The sequence below is a fragment of the Clarias gariepinus genome, chromosome 10 (genome assembly GCF_024256425.1).
Source record: "Clarias gariepinus isolate MV-2021 ecotype Netherlands chromosome 10, CGAR_prim_01v2, whole genome shotgun sequence".
In the NCBI taxonomy this organism is placed as follows: Eukaryota; Metazoa; Chordata; class Actinopteri; order Siluriformes; family Clariidae; genus Clarias; species Clarias gariepinus.
In genome coordinates this window covers 7,678,904-7,701,817 of record NC_071109.1, presented here as the reverse complement: position 1 = coordinate 7,701,817, position 22,914 = coordinate 7,678,904, and the positions used below count along the sequence as shown (strand labels likewise).

The 22,914-nt window shown below is 39.2% G+C and overlaps 1 protein-coding gene across 10 annotated transcripts in view; it reads left to right on the top strand.

The window, feature by feature from the left end:
* zgc:66433 (uncharacterized protein LOC321250 homolog) overlaps nucleotides 1–22,914 on the top strand; it is a 33,921-nt gene that overhangs the window by 1,953 nt on the left and 9,054 nt on the right. The window contains exons 1-7 of one of the 10 annotated variants that reach the window (XM_053505677.1): nucleotides 1,287–1,690; nucleotides 2,297–2,375; nucleotides 8,706–8,788; nucleotides 13,316–13,493; nucleotides 16,794–16,926; nucleotides 18,249–18,404; nucleotides 21,823–21,888. In XM_053505677.1, coding sequence (XP_053361652.1) covers nucleotides 2,341–2,375; nucleotides 8,706–8,788; nucleotides 13,316–13,493; nucleotides 16,794–16,926; nucleotides 18,249–18,404; nucleotides 21,823–21,888 — 651 coding nt within the window. In that variant the 5' untranslated portion in view covers nucleotides 1,287–1,690; nucleotides 2,297–2,340. Of the gene's footprint in view, nucleotides 1–1,286; nucleotides 1,691–1,965; nucleotides 2,376–6,194; nucleotides 6,260–8,705; nucleotides 8,789–13,315; nucleotides 13,494–16,793; nucleotides 16,927–18,248; nucleotides 18,405–21,822; nucleotides 21,889–22,914 lie in introns of those variants that run through there. The other 9 variants (XM_053505678.1, XM_053505680.1, XM_053505682.1 and 6 more) reach the window with 9 other exon arrangements.

Genomic DNA, 22,914 nt, shown 5'->3' with positions numbered 1-22,914 from the left:
GATTATACTTAAGCTATCCTGTTCATTTGGTTCCACCAAATATGCATGGCACTAGTTTTAAGCTTATTAAATACACATAAGCCTGTTTTCAGTCGATAAAACCTGTTGTTTCGCTAACTAACTTTATTTGACCACTTGTCTTTAATAACCCTTTGTGAGCCTTGCAAAAGAGGGTGCTGCATTGTAAAACTTAGGGCACAATTATCATAGCATTGTCATCCTGTAAAATTTGGGGAGAGTACTTTCAGAAAGTGCCACACACAGAGTGTTAAAGGGTCTGCAGAAAAGGGGGAGGTAAAGTTAAAGGCTCACACGCAGAGCGAAAGGGGGCTGGGGTGATTGATCAAGCTGTGCAAACTCAGCAGGGTCCCTTTTTTATGCAGAAGAAAGACTTAACCCAGATACATACACACACACACACACACACACACACAAACTGCTTTAGGCCTGTTCTCAGGTTGTTTTAACTGGGATGTGTTCTTACAGTAGGCAGAACATAATGTTTAAACCAGTTCATGTTCATGATTTGTGAATATGACGACTGGTTTCATCTGCTTGGTGGACAGTCGTGCATTATTCCTTGTCTTTCCTACACTCTGTTTTGTTTTTTTTGTCAGTTATTTACAGTTCGAGATACACGGCCTTAATTAGAGCCCAGGCTCAAGCGCGGCCTTCGAAGATGTGTTCCAGATGTGAGCTGGAATGCCGAGAGGTTTGCGAAGGAAAAGAAACAGCGCTCTGCAGGGGTGTACTCGAGAAACTCGAGGCAGTGAAAAGTCTCGAAAGGATAGGGGGGATTTGACAGAAGTAAATGAAGAGGGGCCTCACACCGAGTCCAGTGGGACTCCATCACACCAAGATTTTAAATGGAAATGGCATTGTATATGAGGTTGTAGAGAACTTCATAGAAACTAATTTAAAGAAAAAGTTTAATAGTTTTGCATAAAATGTCTGCATAGTGAGTGTGAGTATTCGTCAAAACTATTTAAGACATACCTACTTGTGAAGTTCAGCCTACATGTCATTTTTGCATAAATAATGTATTCTTAAAGTGAAGACAAACTCTGCTCAGTACCTCAAAGAGTGTCTTATTTTATTGCATTTTTTGGACACACTTCCAGAGAAATGAACCTCTGAATAAAAGCACATATGGATTTTTTTTTTTTTTTTTTTTTGAGGTGGGGGAAACCTTCCAGGAAATACCAACCTTTTTTTCAGAGCTGACCAACATTCCACCAAGCTGAAAAAAAAAAAAAGTATTAGCAGGATATATACTTAAGTTTCGCCGAGGTGCTCAATTCGTGCTGGCCAGATGTCTTCGGTGAGAAAGAGGAGAAGTGTCGGCTAGCCCGGATCACTTTTCTCCTCTCCATTCTCTTTTAGTGTAATTGATGAGCGTAAGGAGGATACAAGAAGAATTTTCACTTTCAGGTCTGAAAGAAGGAAAAAAAAACTGCCTGAGAAAACTGGAGGAAAAAAAGACCTGTGCTGTTGTTATGTTTAAGGATTAGAGACTTGTATTTTGTGGTTTTGCGCCCTACGTATTATTTTTCTTTCCTAGTAAACGGGGACAGTTGGACAACTGCCTAGAAGATCTGGTCACCTCAGTCTCAGTTGATGCCAGAAATCCCAGGAAAATGGAGGAAGACTTTTTAAACAGCCTGCAAGATGTAAAGCCCTGACTCGCCAGGTATGCTCAGTAAACCTGAGAAGAGGTCTTTGATGATAATTGGATTTTCATTCAGAAGAAATGAAATAAATCGCGTGATGCACTTGAGATCCCGGCGCTTAGTGTGTTTTCACAGTTGTAGCAGGATTCTAATGATTTTATAGACAGGAAGATGGTGCGTGTCTCTCTCCCCCCACCTAATTAATACAGAACTCACTCGTCAACTTGGCTTTAAAGGCTTTGCTCGGTTAAAACAATAGCAGCGGGCCGTGGGGATTAGGTGACGGCAGCTAGGGGTGGAGAGAAAGAGGAACCGTGAGGGAGAGAGCGAGCGAGCAAGAGAGAGAGAGAGAGAGAAGGAGCATGCTCACTGACTGAAGGCAGTTTCTTGGAGCACACTTTTACCTTGCCCTACAAGGATATTGCATTCTTTGTGAAGGGGGATTCCTCTCAAAGTAATCTCTCATCCCTATTGCTCTAGATTATGCATGTAAACAGGATTAATAATACGGCAAGGCAGATTTAAGGATTGAGAGCCGTTCTTTTTTTTTTTCGACATCTAAAAGGATTTTCTTTCTTTCTTATTTTCTTTTTGTTTCTTTCTTTCTTCTTCTTTTTAACACAAAGGATGCAATAAGGATAACTGCAGTGTCTTGCCATACATCGACACCATGGCTTCATTTTACAGCTGCCTGCGAGGAAAGAAGTAAGTTCCTTAGGTTAAAGGGGCAAAGCAGCATGTTTATTCATTGATATATTCATTCCTGAATGCCGGTCTTGTCTTGGGGGTTTGTCTAGGAAGTTTAGATCATCTTGACCGCTTGCTTTCATGCATGATTTCACACCTAACTGTGTAGGCGTGATAAAAAAAATAATGCACAATGTATGCATGTTTTGCATAAGCAACAATGAAGCCTTATGGAAGAGGAGCCCCCAGACATGTACTTGTGTATGAAGAGAGCACCGCTGTGTGCTAGAACAGAGCCATGGATTAATTAGTTCAATAAGAGTGTCTTTCTTCAGACTCCATCTAATGGTTTTGTAGCACGTGAAACAAACACAACTCTGTCCTTCAGTCCTGCTCAGTCGCCAAACGGCCTCTGAGAGGAACGTCTTGTTTATCAAACTGAAAGCATGTCAGCACTTATCATTTGTTTCTGCAGATCAGTTGTTTTTGTTGCAGTGCCCAAAAGAATAGGCGACGAGAAGTTTCGGCCTTCTGTTGCGTATTCCCTTTGTGTGTTCCTTCGACTTAGGTGTGAAATGACACCTCACCTTCTGCCTCTGCCTTTTATGGTCGTCGCCTTAAAGTTTAGGCTCGACTGTCCCACATCATGCCCAGTTTGGCACAGTGGTGTAAAAAACATCTTCTGGAACAACGTCAAAGTTCTCAGCTTTAGCGTCTGCACTGCATCAACATGGTGGTGTCGAGCACGAGCAGCTCCAAAACCACCCCGGGTGTTTTTAAAAGGGAGAAAGATAATATGGTTTATTAAAGCCACACATGGCTTTAAAAAAGTGTTCTTTTTTTTCCCCCAGTGGTCAAATGGCTGGTCCTTAGATTCAAGTCCAACATGGTGACAACACTTTTAAACACACAAAATTCATAGATTTCAATATTTAAAACCAGGACGACCCCTTAAGCTGTTCATCCCGCAATATTTATTATTATTATATATATAACATTACTCACTCACTTATCATCTATACCGCTTTATCCTGTATACAGGTTTGCAGGGGGCCTAGAGCCTCGTGGCATGCGGTGTACACCCAGGACGGGGTGCCAGTCCATCGCAGGGCACACACACATACACAGTCACACGCTCATTCCCACAATACAGGCAATTTGGTAACACCTATTAGCCGACACTGCATGTCTTTGGATTTTGGGAGGAAACCAGAGTACCCGGAGTACGGGGAGAACATGCAAACACCATGCACATGAACCCGAGATGGGAATCGAACCCGGATCCTGGGGGTTCAATAAGTCATGGTGCTGCCTCATATTTTATTATTATTATTATTATTATTATTATTAATAAGAAAGAAAAGTGTCTGCTCTTTTGATGTGTTGCTTCCTTTGAGGCCGAATTTCGCCTAAAATCCGACAACAATGTTCTCATAACCAGATTCGTACAGAGCTGCCACTTTCTGTAAACCTGTTCAAAAGCACCATCCGATTTTGTTGCACATGATGCATGACTTGTGCATGATGTAAGATACTGTATGCAATTTGAAACAGCAAAACGCTCTGTAAAGCCTCTTAAATTATAGACTAACTGCAGTAACCTCAGGCCTGGAGATGGGCCCATGAGCCAAAAAATAACATGGTTTGGCTTGGATACCCGAAAGGTCAGATGAGAGCTCAGCATTTAACTGAAAGACCGAACAGAACTGTAAATAGTAGCTAGATAAGTTAGATATGGTGCCCGTAAGCTGACTTAACTTGTTTCCGTTTATGCAACTGTTCATTTCGATATTTTCAAAAGAAGCAGTGCAGCAAAGCAGCATTACAATCCAACCTTTCCATTCTGTACATATTAGTTATGACATGGTAAAGCAGCAATTCACTTGTATCAACTATTAACTTAAGACCAACCATATACCAGTGGACCTGCTAGTTAGAAAAAGTTCAAACCGCTGTTTCCTGTCGTATACAACCTTACGCTAAATCAGCTTAGTGGAGCAGTGTGATAAAATAGTTTATGAAGTCTAATTGGTCTTTGATGTAGATCAGTGATTGAAATGTATTGAATCGTTCACAAAGAATTGATTCAGACTTAAAAAGTATTTCGGTAAACTTAAAAGCGCTAAATCTATAGCGTATTTTAAAGGATTTTGCAGACAATACAGACTGCCTACATCCTCCACAACCCCATTGAAATACTCTTCTTTTGTGAGGTCACTTCTTCTCTTTTTATGTTTATATGTGGTTGGTGCTGTCCTGCAACTTACTGGACCGGAGTGTGAAACAAGATTAGCAGGAAATGAAGATATCGCGTTCTAAGAGAAATGACATTTAAACAATCAGCACCACAGCAGTTACACAGCGTTTCAATGTTTCTAAAAAAAAAAAAAATCATCATAATATTTCGAAACTTGTAAGAAGTAGAGCTGCTCGAGAAAAATCGGACAATAAATTTTGATGCTTTTGAATCAAATCGAAGTAAACATAACAATGTGTAGAATTCTCAACAGGAAGAGAAAAGCAGTTTGGAAGGAAGTAACAGAGATTGTCTGTGCCTTGTTCATTCTCTTACAGTAAGGACGCTTCCACATTCGGGGCTCAGGATCGTTTCCGAGAGTCCTGGAACCCAGTAGTGGTTCTATTCATTTTGATTAGTGAGAACGCAATCACTCGTGAACCGTTCCCAAGTCTGCTGCTAAAGGTGGTCTCTGGAACGAACGGCGTATTTGACGTGATTAGTGCCGTCGGCTAAAGTAGCAAGGCACACGGGAGAGTTACTCTTGACGTTTTTTCCTTAATATCAATAACAACATTTATAGTGTAAAAGTTAACGTTCTTGTTCAAGTATCGGCCAAGTATCTATCTAGGCGTCAAATCAGACGCTCGTTACCTACACTGATTCGTACAACAACTATAAGCGATATCAGGACCTTGTCTCATGTGAACATAAGAGCGACATAGTCAACGTTTAACGAGAGCTCTTTACTTATACACTTGTCTATCACTTGTATATATATTTAGATACTGAGAGCTTATAGTTTGCTGAGTGATTTACCAAATCCCCCAATAGTGTTTTAGCTTATAAAGCAGTACCTGTGTGTTTTAAATCACAACGACTAGGCACAGCTGTGCAGAGTGTATGGAAAAGCTGTAATTTAATGTGTAACGGAATATATCAAAGCGGTGTATCTGAATGATCAGAAGCAGGGACTACATGTATGCGCTCACTGACCGCTGGAAAAAAAAACATTCAGATGCAAGGCAGGAGCTTCTGGTACTGTTCTCATCAACCATCAAAATGCGGAACTAATGAGACCGCCGTCAACATTCTCAGGTCTGCGTCCAAACATACTCTGTTAATGAGACTGGTTCGGGCTGACAGAAAGGCTGCAGTATGTGAGATAATTACTGGTGCGCAGGAAAGAAAACAGAATGCACAACATGTCATGTACCTTGATGCAGATAAGCTACAACAGCAGAAGACCAAACCAGGCAGGAACAGAAAGCTGAGGTTGCAATGGTCACAGGGTCAGGATGACTAGGTAGATGAATCCTAGTAAAACGTAGAAGTAGTCTGAAGAATCATGATTTATAATAACAATGATAGAAATAATAGTAAAATTTTCAGATTTTTTTTCAGAAGATTTTGAACAAATCCAGCATTTACTGTTCACCCTTTTAACGTTCTTCTACTCTCCTCCTGTTCTCCAACACGATTAACGACTGTACGATCTTCTCCTCTTTCCTTCCTTTCCATATTCTTTCCCACACTTTCCCCCCTTTGTGTTTTTTCTCCTTTTTCCTTCTTTTCTTTCTCTTTCCCTTTGTTCCTCTGACTCCATGAGATAAGAGATGAAACGGCGGACGTCATCAGCCAGCTCTAGCACTGGAGGCTCTCCAAGGTCAGTTCACTAGCTGCTGTGGGGAAACCAGCTATAACGTGGTTCTGAGCCCCAACTTGCATGTTTCGTTCAGTCATGGGAACGCACTCTCGGATACTTGGGGAGCGTCAGAAGTTTAAGGGAAGTGACTGACTGACGAGTTTAAGAAGGTGTTAAAGTTTAGCGATGTTAAATAAAACAGGATGTCACACAGTCATGCTCTTGCGGACGTTCACATAACGTCTTGACCACAGTGACCACACTCTAGTGTATTTGAGGAGAGGATATAGAGGGGAAAAAGAGGCCGTACTGTTTTTGAAAACTAGTGATCCTGTAGTGTAGTCATAAGTATCTCAAGCTGTTAATACCATTCCTGATTGCAATAAGGTCCTTGCTTAATTTGACACTGTTTATTCTCCAGAATTAGGATCGCGGCGATTTAATTTCGTCATATCCTTATTTAGATGATAAGCAGATGTGACATGAAGCACTCTCAGCAGTGCCGGGCATCATGTGATGCACTGATGTGTAGTTCATCATCATTTTATTTGCTCATGGGACGTTGATGCCCATCTGTGAAGCAGACTTCAGGCATTTCCTTTGGGAGAGTAGATCTGATGTCTAGGGGTATAATGTGCCCTTTTGTTCTGGGTTCAGTCTAATTTATCCCAAACTTATAAAAATTTAAAAAAGCAACAAAAGTACAGCGAAAAAGGGAAATCATTCCTCATGTCTTATCTGATGACGGAGTAAATCTAGTCTAGAACGGCCAGAGTGGAATGTTCTCACTCACTCAAAATGCCTCGTTATGCAAACTGTAATTGTAACTTTGTGAATAAATCACCGTTTTTGCTTTGTTATGTCAGGATTATGAAGCATAATAAGCTTGACGTATTTGGCAGGCGTATCAGAAGACTTTGTCTGAGTGCTTTCTAAGCTAAACATTCCTCTAAACTTTGGGATAGACTTCAAGGAAACTGAAAGTTGTAACCGGGTTTACTGTGCTGGCCAACCAGAGAGAGACAGAGGAAGGTGTTCACCAGGTTTTCACAAGGTTAACGAAAAAGCTCCAGCCTAGTTGTAAACATGTCAGATCTGATAACAGTGTTTGCTTGAGGGGTGAAACTTGCTGCTGTTGCTGACTCAGCCTGGTATATTTGCTAGACAAACACTTGAGATGTGCCAGCTTTACAGAGCTATCGCAAGCCGGCAGGCTTTTTTTTTTTTGGCGTTGGTTTAAAGCCATGTCTTTGTTTTTTCATTGCTCTAACTTTTTAAACGATTCTGTTTCCGGCTGCCGAGTATCGACGTTGGAGCCGATACTGGTCTACCAGTACAGTTGATTGATAATTAATGAATTGGATTTGACTGGGGTATTTACCAATATTCCAGACTCCTATATTGGTGTGACAACAAAAGATGATGGCTGGCACTGTTCTGAACCTCGCAAGAGCCATAAATGTACAGAGCGATCGAAAATACAGCAAGTAAATCGGACTGTCGGATAACTGTGATGGCAGGTCATCCTGTACAGGATGTAGGTGGATGGAGGCGAACATTGGTTTTCCTGTTAAGCGATGATTGAGAAGGATTAGGGAGGAGTAAATAGAACACTTGCTGATGACTGTTAATGTACGTTTGAATAGACTTGACGTGCAGGATTTTCTCGGGCCTGAATTCATGGACTTGTGGATAGGTTCGCCTTCAGGAAACTTTCAGGAATAACGAGCCAACGCGAGACCTAAATGAGTACTCGTCATTATCCTAGGCATCCGACGGTGACAGTGATGCCATTTCTCCCATTCTAAGGGCAATCATCTGTGTGGATGCATCCCTGCCACAAGGAGCCACCGAGCACGTGTAGACATGTCAAGCAGGGCTGCAAATTGTCTTCACATCCTGTTTAGCTTTTCCCGTCACCGGCCCGGCTGCCAGCTTCCCCACAGAGCACTGGAGGATCTCCACCGTGAGCTTAATTAGGAACAGCCCCCCGATCCAATCCCTAGTCTTCATTAGGTTCAGGATGTACACGGCGGGTTCAGCTGATCAGGAATAGACAACACTAGGCTGCCGAGCATGTGTCATTGTTTGGCGAGGCCGGGTTTCGCAGTCTGTAATCTGTAAGAGGCAGCATCTGCTTATCAGGGCCGAGCGTCGTGCCAAGGTCTGGGCGGTGTTAAGCCTCTGCCATCAGTTTAGTCACCGTGTTGTAATGGCCAGTCAGAACATGACAAAGGACAAGCTTCAAGTCTTTATCAGGAAGACGATTTCCTTGTGATTTGCTATTTAGCTCGGTCGATAAATTCCTCATTTTCGCATCATTGAATTAATTAAGACAAGAACAAAAAGCACAAAGGACTTTCTTTTATCTCTGTATGTCTAAATTTTTTGCTCTTGTAATACTAAAAAAAACAGCATTTATACAAAAAGTTCAGTCAGTAATGTCTTGTTTTTTTTTACCTTTCAGCAACGATTGCGGCATTATGGCTTCAGGATCTTCAGACGCCGCCGCAGCCCCCGAATCATCAGAGGCATCAGAGGAATGCCCAGGTAATACCCTTTATTGTGTGTCTTCTAAATCACAACTGCACCCAAAACAATGCTAAGTGGAAAAGAATTACACCGGTAACTTCAGTCAGTTACTCTGAAACCACTCAGCACATGAATCATTTACAAATGGAGGATTACCCCGAGCTGGCCTTTGAGAATACGCACAAGGTACTTGTTCTCACTGGCAGGAAGTCAAGTTGCTTAGAGACAAAGGCAGTGTTTTTTCTCTCTTTTTTTTATTTTTTTTTTTCCATCTCCCACAAGAATAAGCTTTCTGCTACCCCACACTTGACCCTTTCCTCCAGGGTGGTGTGGGAAGACGGAAGTCCCAGACTACAAGCGTCAGATCCACCAACGTTTGTGTGCAAAAGCATGGGTTAGGCATTTCCTAACAGAATGAGCACCGCTGAAAAGGTAAGTAAACGCATGTGGAATACGTCTGACGTCAAGTTCAAGAGACGGCAGCTGGGCCGATTGGCAGCAAGCCAGGTATCTAATCCTCTGGGCCTGTAGCGGAATAGGTTAGAGTTGAGGAATCATTAATCAGGAGGCCCCAGCGACTTTAAAGAAGTTGTCAGATTGTTCATTGGCATCCTAATGTGATCCTTTGTATGAGGAAACAAAAAAGGAAGATTTACAGTGATGCTGTAGCTTGGCACAAGGCACCGAAAGAATTTTTTTCCCCCGACTTTCTAAAAAAGCATTCGGGATATCGTCAACAGATCCCAAGGTTGGATCCCAGCAATGGCACAGTAGGACAAATGAGCCTGGTTGGTGGTGCTGTCTCAGTGGGGGAGATGGCACACTCTTTCCATCCTGTGTATCACATCAACATTGGCCAATAATCACAGTAAACTGATGAGACTCTTTGCCATGGTAAAGGGCGTGCATCCGTGAAAGGCGATTTCGGCCCGAGGTGGCTCGGAGCCCACTGCAGTCGTTCCCATGAACATCTAGCAAGTCGAACGCCTGATTGTTGGAAATCGATGGAGAACTTGTCACCAACTTGCGGAAGAGACACTTCTGTCTACAGACAATCATTCATGAACACCACTTGCACATTACAGGAACTCCACCGTACTGTCCAGACCTCGCAAGCCATTTCCACATGTTTGAGTCATTATGGGAGTTCCTGGGAGGCCAGCGTTTTAGAGATGAAACATCATGGCTCTGGCGTACTGAAATCATTCTACTTTGATTGTTTACCAGTGAAACGCTAGGATTAAGTGCATTGGTGTAGCAGGAGATTGTATAGAGAAATAAAGGGAGAGTTTAACTCTTATCACTGTTCTATTATTCTACACAATCAAAAAACTTTACTGAATTCAAAAGCATTTAAACATTATAATGTGATGTGGTATCACCAGATCTTTTGGAAAATATATCCACAGTAAAACACTACATAGTTACATGCATTCCTGAGCGCATACACATTTATACAACTCATCTTCCCTCTTTCACTAAGCATCTATGTTCACAAAGTCTGCCCTTATAAGGCCATATATATATAAATATATATATATAGTGCTCATTGTAGAATAATTAGACGATTGATCATTGAGCGATGGGAGAGGGAGAGAGAGAGCACTCCTTCTTTGTCTGTTGTTTACTGTTGTTCGACAGGCCACAGCTGGATCCTACAGACTCTGCCAACATGACTGCAGCATGTGATGTGTGTGTGTGTGTGTGTGTGTGTGTGTGTGTGAGAGAGACAGAGAGAAAGTCAAAACAAAAAGGGAACTCTATTACAAATCCAGATGTCTTGAGTAAATATTTTGAAATGGTGATAAAGGAATACTCTTATCAGGTTAAGGAACTTAAGGAATATACAGTGGATCGAGTTAAGTTACTATGTGATACATGCAGTTACTACAGTTACCACTGAGAATAATGTCAACATGTTTTTTTTTTTCTGTGTTTACAAAAGAACAGGCTCACAACTCAAAGTCGTTGAACTCGGTTATTGAATTTAAATTTATGCAAAACACACACTTTGATCCTAATTCTTTCAGTCAAACATGTTTATGGAGCCGTTTCGAGATCAGTTGGTTTTGTCTTTTCAATCTAGTTACGTCCAAGTTACCAAAGTCAGTAAAAATGTTGTCCGATGATCCTTAGTAAATGCAAATTTTTTTATTTAGTCAATCAGTCTAATGCTAGGCAGCACGGTGGCTTATTTCTTAGCGCGGTCGCCTTGTACCTCCAGGGTCCGGGTTCAATTCCCATCCTTGGTTTGTGTGCATGGTCTCCCCTTGCTTGGTGGGTTTCCTCCGGGTACTCCGGTTTTCTCCCACAGTCCAAAGACATGCAGATTAGTCTAATAGTGTGTGATCCAGCACTTTATTGCAGTAATATTAATACATTTGGTGACCATCTCAACTAGAAAAAATGGTAATATTCAAATATAATTAAATACATTTAAAATAAATAAAAACTAAATATAAAAAAATATATTTAGAAAAATGTACAGAAATGTCTAGAAAAAGTAAAAATATAGGATCTGGAAATATGATGAAGAGAATGAGCAGTGCTGAAATACATAAAAGGTTGGTGTTATTTGCACTTGTTACTGTAAAACCACTGAAGCATTCCTGTAAGATTAGTCAAGTCAGTTTATCTTACAGCACTGAGATTATGGGAAAGTCCTGACATTTCCTTCATTCGTCTTCAGTGAGCATTTCAGGGTAGGTCAGGGTTGCTGTGGATCCAAAGACTATTCAAGGAACCTTGGGTGATGGGAAGGAACATACCCTGAGCAAGATGCAAGTCAAACATGTCCCAAGTCTCACACACACACACACATTCATCACACACCTTGGGGCAACTATTTTACATAACCAGTCCTACTACTGGTGTGGTTTTAGAGATGCGTGGAGAGCGAAGAACCTGGGAAGAAACCCACATCGGCATTCAGGTGTTGCAAAGCTAAATAACGCACCAACATACGGATCAAAATGATTTGATTAAGTACCTTTATAGTCTTAATCAAGGATTAACAAGTGAAAATCCCATCTTACCAGCTGGATTGAGAGGTTAAACGACAGCCCTGGTTTCCAAACTATAACTAAGCCTTTGCCTGAGTGTGTAATTAAATATAAGTTGTTGATTAGAGTCTTGGTGAGGTATCTAGTGTTTAATTATGGCTCCTGTCACCAGGATCTTGGTGTAACCAACAATCTGTCTATGCATCATGTCCAGGAGGGACCCACCCACTTTTAAAGGTCCTTGTGTGTGCTATGATTGTCTACACTATACTTTAATGTTATTTTGATTAAATTGGAGGAAAGGTTTTTAGGAAGGTACTGACATTTAAGGCCTTGGGATCATAATCTTTGTTATAAATAACACAATGTTTTGGTGTAAGGGTCAACTAGCAATTAATTAATTAATTCAGTTCAGAATGTATACATGTGTGTGTACAAAAGCCAGCGTCGGGTTAACATTCAGTCAGTCTTAACCTAGAGTGATAAACTACGGAAAGTCAAGTGAAGATAAGCAAATTGGGCAAAGCAGATGATTTCATTACAAGAAATATACCATAAGTTATATGAACATCCAAAAGGTTTTTATAACGAGGTAAAAAAAAAAAAGTACAAGCACACTAACGTTTAGCTTGTTGATGACTTTGGCTACTATTTTAAACAAATCATCTAGTATGCTAAGAAAACCGATTGACATCCATGAAAGGTGATTCCGGCTGAGGTCACACGGAGCCCACTGCAGTCACGCCTATGAACATTTCAACACGTGGAACACCTGAAAATTGATGGATGGCAACTTGAAGTCTGTGGGATCAGTACACACAATCATTCCTGAGCACCACTTGCACATTACAGGAACTCAGTTGAGAGTTATTTCAATGTCCTGACCTCACACTGAGCTATTACCACATGTTTGGACTATTAAAGGAGTTCCTGGGAGGCCAGTGTTTCAGACATGAAGCAGACAGTCTGATCATGGCTCCGGCGTACTGAAAACACTTTCTATCTTAATGGTGTCCAGGCACTAGTGAAACATTGGGATAGGTGCATTAGTGTAGCAGGGGATTATATAGAGAAATAAAGGGAGTTTTTACTCTCGTAACATAATCATCAAAAATCCTGGTTTGACTTGAACGCCCCTCTTATTAGCCAAACGATCTTACAACTACTGAGAGGAATATTTAAATTTTGCTTTCCTGGTGAAAAATATTAGGTACACAATCAGTGTAAACAAAGATATTTATATGTTTTGTCTTCGTCTTGTAGCTGTGTGGTCCTCTCATAAACGGTATGCATGCAAAAAGGGCTGGTTTCATTTATTTGACTTTCTCAGTGTACTCTCGGACCGTTATAAATGGATTCCAATAGACTTACACATGTTTGCTATTGAATGATTGAAAAAATGTTTTCTAAAGCAGGAATGAGTACATCTCAGCGTTTCATAAAACCTGCTAGTCAATGGAATATGCCTTTCCGCAAAGTAAGCATGTAGTAAATGAAATGAAATGTTTTGTCTTGTTTTTTTTTTTTTGTTTTTTTTCCACAGCAGGAAAAAAGAAATCCAGGTTCCAGACGTTCAAGAACTTTTTTGCGAAGAAAAAGAGGAAGGAGGTCGCAGGTCCAGGAGCGGAGAGCGAAGTCCAGTTGAAGTCCAGTCAGTCTATTGAAGATGTAAACACTGCTGAGTCGACTTCCTTCCACACCGACAAAGACGGTGACTCAAGGTAGGAGCCGGATTAATGAACGAATCCTGCTATATTTATCTAAATGTTGGTGAAAATAGAAATGCATGCTGTTGCGGGCAATTTGGGTACACCAGTTAGCCTAAGCTGCATGTCTTCGAACTGTGGGAGGAAACCGGAGCAAACGGAGGAAACCCAACAAGCACAGGGAGAACATGCAAACTCCATGCACACAGAAATCAATGCAGGAGTGCTACACTATACTACTGTGACAACTTCAGTTTATTTATTTATTTTTTAAATGGTTTTCAGAATAAAATAGTTAGCCTATGGCGTCGCGTGGTTCGGAGGGAACACGTGATAGTCTTCGGCCCTCTGAGTGGTAGTAGTGGCTTAATGGGGAGCCCTTTAGTGACGGGGAGGAATTAGACACAACTAAATTAGATAGAAAATTAGGGAAAAATCTGAGGCAATAATAAATAATAGTTAGCCTAAAGTATACTAGCTTGCTGATTATTTTGGCTAATATTTTAAACAACTTGCATAATGTCATATAGTATGCTAGGAAACCTGGCTAAACTTTTTAATTACATTGTAGTTTCACTAATGTTTGCTAGCTTGCTAGTGACCTTTTTTAAGCAACTTCAGGAACATTCTGTAATAAAAATTAAATAAAATAAACTATTTAATTTAATTGATCGTACGTCTTATAGTTTTAGTTTTAACTAATTTATTAGAAAACTTGATATCCTTAAATGAAATAGCTACTGGTGCTGAGCAGTGTTGCCAACTTAGCAACTTTGTCGCTAGATTTAGAATTTTTTTTTTTTTCAAAAAAGCGCCTAGCGACAAATCTAGCGACTTTTGGACAACTAGCTAACATGGATGTGAATGAGTTGCACATGTGCCACGGGTCTTGCCACGGACCTATCACTTACCTGCTTCTACTTTGCTTGAAATTAAAAATATACGCATGACATCATCTAGCGACATGTGGCGACTTTTCGAGCAGACTTTAGCAACTTTCTGTTGAAAATAGTTGGCAACACTGGTGCTGAGTGATTGTTAGCTAAAGTGAGCGACTTAACCGACAACTTTGTTTACATAGCATCCTAGCTTAGCTAATGTCACAAAATAAGAATGTAGCTATTTATTTTCCCTGGTTAATGTGACTATGGTTATTTTCAATCAAACAGATTAGCGTTATTAAAACCACAAAATCCGTTGTCTTTTAATTTAGATTGCTATTTTTGGCAGGGTTTTGGGGCAACATGCTGTGTGTTGTGTTTTAATTTGCACGTTTGGATAAACACAGCTGGGGGTGAAGCCTCCTATAGAGCGTCGTCTTCTTATATTACATAAGTAATGTGGTATTTAACTTTGCACTCTCTCTCTCTCTATCCCAAGCTATTGCTTGCCTCAGCAACACACACAAAGTCAACACACAAACCGATATTTAAGACCGTTTATCCTGCTGGAAACACACACACCAAAACAGCAATTAGATATCAGAACATGGATTAGCTGAGAGTTTCATACTGTCGCTCCACACTGAAACTGGAATGATCTGCTCTGCTGCTGCTGTCGAGACGCCTCCAGTTTATTTCTGTACCGAGTTCAGACATGTTGCAGGAAATTAGCCAGGATTTCCCCTGGCATGATCAGCTGTGTAATAAACACAGTGTTTTCCTGCATGTGAGAGGAGGCAAAGTGGATGGTTTTTAAAAGCCAAGGAAGCCAGCAGAGGAACGGGGGAGAATGCACATCGCATCCCACACACTAAATATCAGGCCAAAGATGCACACAAAAATAAACCATGCTTATGAAAACACATTTTACTTTTTATCATATAAGGCAATAACTGTTGTAATAGTCGAAGATGCAATTTAAAGTAATACTCCAGCAAATTTCAAACAAATCGTGATGCATGATGTCTGAAGCTTGTGTGTGATTACAACAGGCTTTAAAAAATTACACTTTTCTATAAAGTTTGAAAAGAACTTGAAATTCCCTTAATGAAGACTAAAGGGCCGTTTTTGAGCTTTTGGATTCCCAACTCTGATTGGTTGAAAGGTGTTTTAAAGCTACAGTATAATTTGAATGTTGGAATTATATAATACGTGTAAGAATTTTTAATAACAAGCTAATAACAAAAAAATAAAGTTAAACGTGGGCTTTTGTTTGTGCAGAATAACAGGATACAATTCTGCCTTTACTTCTCTATATAATTCCCTTCTACACTAATGCACGTTCCCCCCAGTGTTTCACTAGTGCTTGGATACCATCGAGGTAGACTGTGTTCTTAATACGCCGGAGCCATAATCGGACTGTGAGCTTCACATCTGAAGCACTGGTCTCCCAGGAACTCTTTTAACTGACACAACATGTGAAAATCACATGGAAGTAACTTTCAACAGAGTTCCTGTGATATGCAAGTGGTGCAGCGGGCAGTATGAGGATGTGTGTGTTCCTGTAGAAACAGAATGCCTTTGGTGATCCAACCAGGCTGGGGTTTTTTTTTCCATTAAAGGAAAGGGCCACTAAAGAAGGTTGTGGGAGGCTAGCATTTCAGTAATGATGATTATGTGAAACAGGCAGTCCAACCATGCTTTGCCATACTTAGAAACACTCTACTTTCATCTTTCTAGTGCTGGTTTGATTTGAATGCCCTTGTAGTGTTAGATATAATAATAATAATAATAATAATAATACTTATAATAATACCAGATATGATAGTATCTGGAGCGAATAATAAATAGTGTAAAAAGAAAAGTTATTTATGAAGATAAAAATTATAATATTTAGTAGGAAAGTGCTTACTAAGAAGATTTATTAAACATTTAAGGTAGGAATCTTCAGTATTCATGTGGAAGGGGAAACCCTTCAGGGCATTCTTGTTATTGCAAAATAATCACCTTCTGGGTGATAACAGTAATGCCATACTGCACATATTTGAATTCTTGTGCAACACATGTTTTGAAGAATGCTTTGGTGGATGAGTCAATGATTTGAATTGTGGACAGGGGTGGGTGTGGTCCTACTTTTGTAATTAGATTTCAGATGAAGAATACGTGGATTGTTTTACTAAAGTGGCTGTGTGTGTTTGATACAACAAAACATGTAACACGTAAATTATATAGAACAACTTCAGAGTGTTGGAAAGTTGCATTAACCTCCACTGCGTTGTAGAGCAGCACGCTATGATTATTTACTTATGAAGTTCAACAGCAACCCATGGGCTAAATTAGCGAGGTTTATTGTTTCAAAGCTTGTACAAAATACAATTATGCAAGAGCATTTCTCTCAGCACATCCTACCATCCATCTGTCTCCTTTTTCATAGTTCCAACGTCAATGTGGGAGGCAAGGCCTTGTCACAGGACAGTGTCTTCACCTCTGATCCACCTTCTCCTGAGACGAACGAACCTCTCCAGTCATCACACGACAGCATTCACGGCAAAGTGAAATCCCTGCAGGTATTACAGAAGCTTTAGAGTTTAAGTTGTTGCTGTTTTTTGTGTTAATGTTTTTAATTATTCGTCATTAATTTAAGTGTGCAAGCTTATCTGGAGCAGGAAGAGGATATAAATTTCTTCTATCCTCAGGTTCAATTTGATTAATATTGAGGTTGGCATCTCATAGGGACCTGGTGTTAAATTAGCAAGTCTGAACATAAACCCCCAGACACAGGAAGGTGACACTCGGTTTTTTGACATCTTACTTTCATGTACTGTTCAAAAGCACAGGCACTATGTCTTTTTTTTTTTTTTTTTTTTTTTGATTTTCTCAGGCAGTGAACAAGATCAAGTTGTTGGAATAATACATGTCGTACAATAAAACATTACAGACTGAACTGATTAGGATCACTCTGTCTAAGACACAAAAAGTCCAGTTTAAGTCTTAAAATAAAATTCCAACGGTTTTCCCAGGCTGTCACAAACACACGTTCATTAACTTCATCTGTGCTTTTATTTTTTCCCCCCCAATCATTATTTTCTGCTAAACTAATGCCTCAGTCTCCATCATGTCTGCTGACATTGGAATAAAACTAACTGTACTGTTCTCATTGTGGTTGGATTCTTCCTGAAATTTATACCACAGTGACACACACGCTATCATCATTGAGCCAGAAATGTTGTGGGTGTAGTGCTGTTGTTCTTGTACTTAAGTCGTATTTTGGGGAGTAAATTGGCTTTCTATAAAGCCCCTATCGGTGATGATAACTACATTCATAACATTTTATAATAATATATTTGATATTGGATTATATGGATTGTCACATACATCACATGCAATAATACCTTAATAATAGCATATGATGGAATGTAGTACAATATAGAATTAGAGTTTCATTGGCACTGTGTTATAGTACACACACACACAACACAACACAGTGCCTCTAATTCCACAGTGTACTACAATATATCATACGCTTGTATTAAAGTATTATTGCATGTGGTATAATAATAATAATAATAATAATAATGGTATGCCAAATGTATAATAATAAATATAAATAATATAAATAATAACCATATTTATAATTAAAATATTTATAATACAAACGATCAGTATTGTAAATACAGTGTCATATTCTTATTCATAAAGTATAACAAATCTTCATTATTAATTACAACAATGTGCGTAAAGCTTTATCAGTGCTTTATACGAGATTAAGTCCATATTCTTAGATCTTGTATAACATAATGTTCAAAAGTGTAAGCAAATCAGATTCATGCCATTTTTCATCTGGATTTCTATTTCTTTTTCCAATGTTTTTGCTAAATTTGCTGTACAGATGCAGCTGAAGCAGGCGATCCGACTCGGCTCTCCTCCAGCGGTGATTTCCATGAAGAAGAGTGAGGACGGCGGGGTGGTTTCGGAGGATGACGGTTTGCCCTGCAGTCCCCCGGAGTACTCAGTCCACAGCGTGCTCACAACTTCCTCTCAGAGGGTATGACCGTCTGTTTCCTGCTTCCTTCTTTCTGCCTGACCTCAGAAATTCTGGAATTTTTAGCTGGAAAACATAGGATCTTAAAAAATAAATAAATATCTGTAAATAAATCAAGTTAACAAAATATATAAATATATTGAGGGGATCCAGAAAAAGTCTGGAACCAATGGGAGACAAATAGTGAGACGAATCCATCGAATAAAATAATAGCTGAGAAGATGGAGATGCACAGGATGTAAGGGAACATGTACACCAAAAGCCACCAAAATGCTCAGGAAGCAGAAACGAAAGTGCGACACAGCACGGCCTATACAAAAACAAACAAAAAAAGGAAAGTAGATGAATGGACATCTCTACGTTTGATACATTGGAGGACACGAAACCAGTCTCAGAAAAATTGTTTGTGTGTCTGTCCAGCCGGATTATGTCACAGCATCACGCAAAAACTGGCTAAACGGGATTGAAACTTATGCAATACTTGGATATTTTCCTGAAATGAGTAAAAGCAATGAACAGTTATGTGCCGGATTTAATAATCTAATTTAAAATAATAGTGTTTTTATTTCTCATCTGTGATTCTCACTCTGATTACCGGACTAGAAGTGTATTCGGCTGACGATGAAGGAAGTACAATTCAGCAGTAAACAAGGCGTGAGATACTCAACCTTACAGACAGACGTGTACTTGAAATAATATTACTGATTACATTAAATCTGATCAGCATTTAACCTTTCAACCGTTTCTTACAAACTCTTTTCCCGTCAATGACTGGTAATGACGCTGGTAATAAATATTAACGTAAATAGATGTCATTTTCCTTTTATTAGTTCTTGACTTGTTCGACACCCTGTATATAGTACTCAGCAAAATATGCACTCAGGATTCCGCCTGTAAAACAAACACATTTTCTTTTTATATGGAGCAGACAGCATGTGGATTACAGCTGTGTACATATGTTTTGGAGGATTTTCCATCCAGTATCTCAGAACTGTTCTGTGATTTACAGAATTCCTATGTAGATATCTTTTTAGTATGTAGTTGTAAGATTCCTACAACTAGGCACTCTTCTTAATCCGACATTAGCGAGCAGTCAGGAGTGAGTTGTGATAGCACCAGACATCACAGGGCCTGATTGCGGAGACTGGAAGCTCCCTGATGAGTTGTCTAAATGGATTAATCCTCCTGCTTGTCCGCAGTCGGATTTAATTAAGGCTCACGGTACCTGTCTCGCTTCTCCATTGCTAGGTTCCATGCACGGGGCTGTCTGTCTCCGTTTATCACGAAAACAGGATTAGTACAGTTTAAGGCTGCCTAAATTAAACACAGTCAAAACTCTTCTCCTTTTCTTTTGAGTCACAGTGAAGCTTGTGCAGCGTTGTCACTGTGTCGTGATTTATGTTGCTATGGCAGTGACATTAAAGGTTGCATAAAATGATGGAATAAAAATATACTATTTTTCTTAAAATGATGGTAATGGTTCAGGCATTTTCAGTGCTATACTGTACATATGGTGGTAGTTTTCAAATCACGAGTATTTATAGAGATGCTGATAAAGGTGCTCGTACACACAGTGGTTATTTAGATTCAAAATCAATTAAAAATACATTTTATTTGTATAGCGCTTTTAACAATCAAAAGAAATTATGTGTATGAAAAGTGTGTGAATTAAAATGATCAGATTTGAAAAAAATTACTCTTTCGTTCCTTGACTTAAAACTATGCTTTTTAAAACCAGTGTTTAATAAATTTTTTTTAATTGGATTGATGAAGTCGTTCATACATCATGCATTGAATAAATCACTTGTGGGTGAGCTGTAATAGAAAAATAATCAAATACAGGATAGTGTAATGTAGTCTAATGTGAAGTGAAATTCCTGTTAGGTCCCAAAAGTTAGATATATTTCTACAACAGCACATACTGAAGTGTTTTAATCCCCTTACACTACACATAAATGAAGCCAAAACATGGTATTTATTAAAAAGGCCTTGGTAAAAAAAATTCTTCAGAAAGGATCATATAACACCACTTTTCATATCTCCCAAATCCATGCTTCGTTTTTATGTAAATATACATACACATTGATACCTTTATCAGATAAAATGAAGCACATTTGCTAAATACAATTTCACAGCCTTTTATGTAGTGTCCGTAACTTTTTATTTTGAATTCATATCTTTTAATGATCTTAATTCTCATTTAGAGGAAACTTTGCCAATTTTGATTTCGCATAAAAAGACCAAAATAAAAAAAAAGATTCCAAAATGCAAAATTGTTAAGATATTGCAGCATGTATTTGACATGGTTACGGACACTGGAGTTTTTTTGTTTTAAGAAAAAAAAATAAAGCAAATTTTTACAGGCTTCTAAAAAACATTTTTTGTATCAATACATAAATATGAATAATTTTCATTTTTTATTATTATAGTTTGAAGCCAGACAGTATATTTAGGGGCACGTGCAGTATAAAATCATCTCTCAAACGGCTGAAGTTAGCAACTTGAGATTTTTAGGAACGCAAGATTGGTCACTTCTATGCAGCAAGTAGCTTCTATGGCGCATACGTATTTTTTTTATATTATATGTACAACAAAAAAAATAAATAAAATCAGCACTAATAGTGTGTTTTGGCCCTTAACTTGAATCAAGTTACTTTTAACATTGTAGAAAATCTGACGACTTAGATTTTCGTAGTTATAAATAGGTACTTTTTCTCCAGCTTCATTTTTCTCTTTTGTTAAGATAATGAGACGAAAAAATGCTGTTTGTCATGTATTAACTGTCAGAAAGCTTAGTATCTAGTTTCAACTCTGGGTGTCATGAAGCGCTGACACCGGAGATTCCTCCTAAAAATGCTAAAGAATCATCTTGTAGAAAATTTTACTTTGTTTGTTTTTGTAGATGTCCCGTGACAGAAAATTAACAACATTGTTTGACCGATCAGATTTGATAATTCAGCAGCACTGTAGTATAATCTGAGTTGAAGTCTTGATCCACCCCTCATTATTTATGTTAAAATTGCCTATATATACAATAAAAAAAAATTGGTTGTTTACGTAACAACCTCAACAGCAACCTCATCTCCCCTCTCATCTGTTCCAACCTCAGCCTTCAGCATCAGCGGTATAATAATCATCGGCCTGATCATCATCGGTCATCATCCGCTCCTGTTTCTCACTGGTTCATTCCTTAAGTTGGATGTTTTTTATGCTTGAATGTTTCATACATCACCGTGTGGCTTAACAAAGAAAAACATTCCTCTAAGTCTGCTCCAGGACAGAAAATGAGACTTTCTCACAGAACTCTATCTGGTCGACTGACTGAAAAAAAAACAACCAAGCAAATAGAAAACCTTTTAAATTCAGACAATTTATGAGAACACCCATATAAATAGTTAAACTTTTGTCTCTCTCCTTTCAGTCTTCAGGAGTGGTCCAGAGAAGTGGCTCCCTTAGCCTGGAGGGATCAGACAGTGATGATGAGCAGGTAACACATTTATCATCTTCTCTCCAATTATCTAATGCAACATGTAATTATTATGAATGTCAATACCTGGATTGTCGTTGTCCCTCGTGCAAAAAAAAAAAAAAAACATAGTGGATTCTTCACCATCTTGAGTATTTGTCTCATAGCTGCAACAAAATCATAACTACGGCAAATGTCAAATCGAACACATTTTACCCAGCAGCTGGACGTGTGGACCTGTGAGCAAGCCAGAACTAAATCACAAAAGGTCAAAGTGCAAAGTATAATTAAAAGAAATGTGACTCATTGCCTTGACATTTTGTCTTGCTGTGGACATTGGATTACACAGAGCCTCATTACACAGTGCCTTATAGTCATTCCTACCAGAAATACCAGTTTTCAGCTGAGTGTATATTGAATTTCGATCCTCGGCTGGGGGGTTTCTTTTCCAAAACAATGTTACAGTTGCCGTCAGAAGTTTAGATACACTCATAATGAGCATGAATGTCATGGACTTGCAAAGCTTTCTTCTGAACTGGTCTTTTTGCTACGGAAGAAGGAAAAAGGTTGAATTTGTTTTGTATATTTTTAAATCAGCATATGGTCAAAATTATACAGTACATACAGTACAGCACACAAAATTTTGTTTGGACAAGCTCGCCTTCTAAGCACAGTTCACATAGATTTTCATAGTATTGAGGCTCCGAAAGCTGAAAGTCTGCCTGCACCTGATTCGATGTGTGTTTGAGATCATTGTCCAGTTGGAACCCGTAATTCTGTCTAAGATTCCCCCAATCTAACTGAAAGTTTAAGGTTTATGTTGATGAATCCTGAAGTAGGTAGTCCTCCTTCTTCATTATGCTTGTGCAATGCACCAGTTCTACTGGCAGCGTAAACGGCCCCAGAGCATAATGCTACCACCACGCTTTACAGCTGCCCCAGTGTTCTTGATGTTAAATGACCTTTACTTCTTCAAGCATAAACCTTCCCATCTTTGTCCTGTGGTCATCACAAACTTTATTTATTTAAGAAGTTTTTGATTTTGAA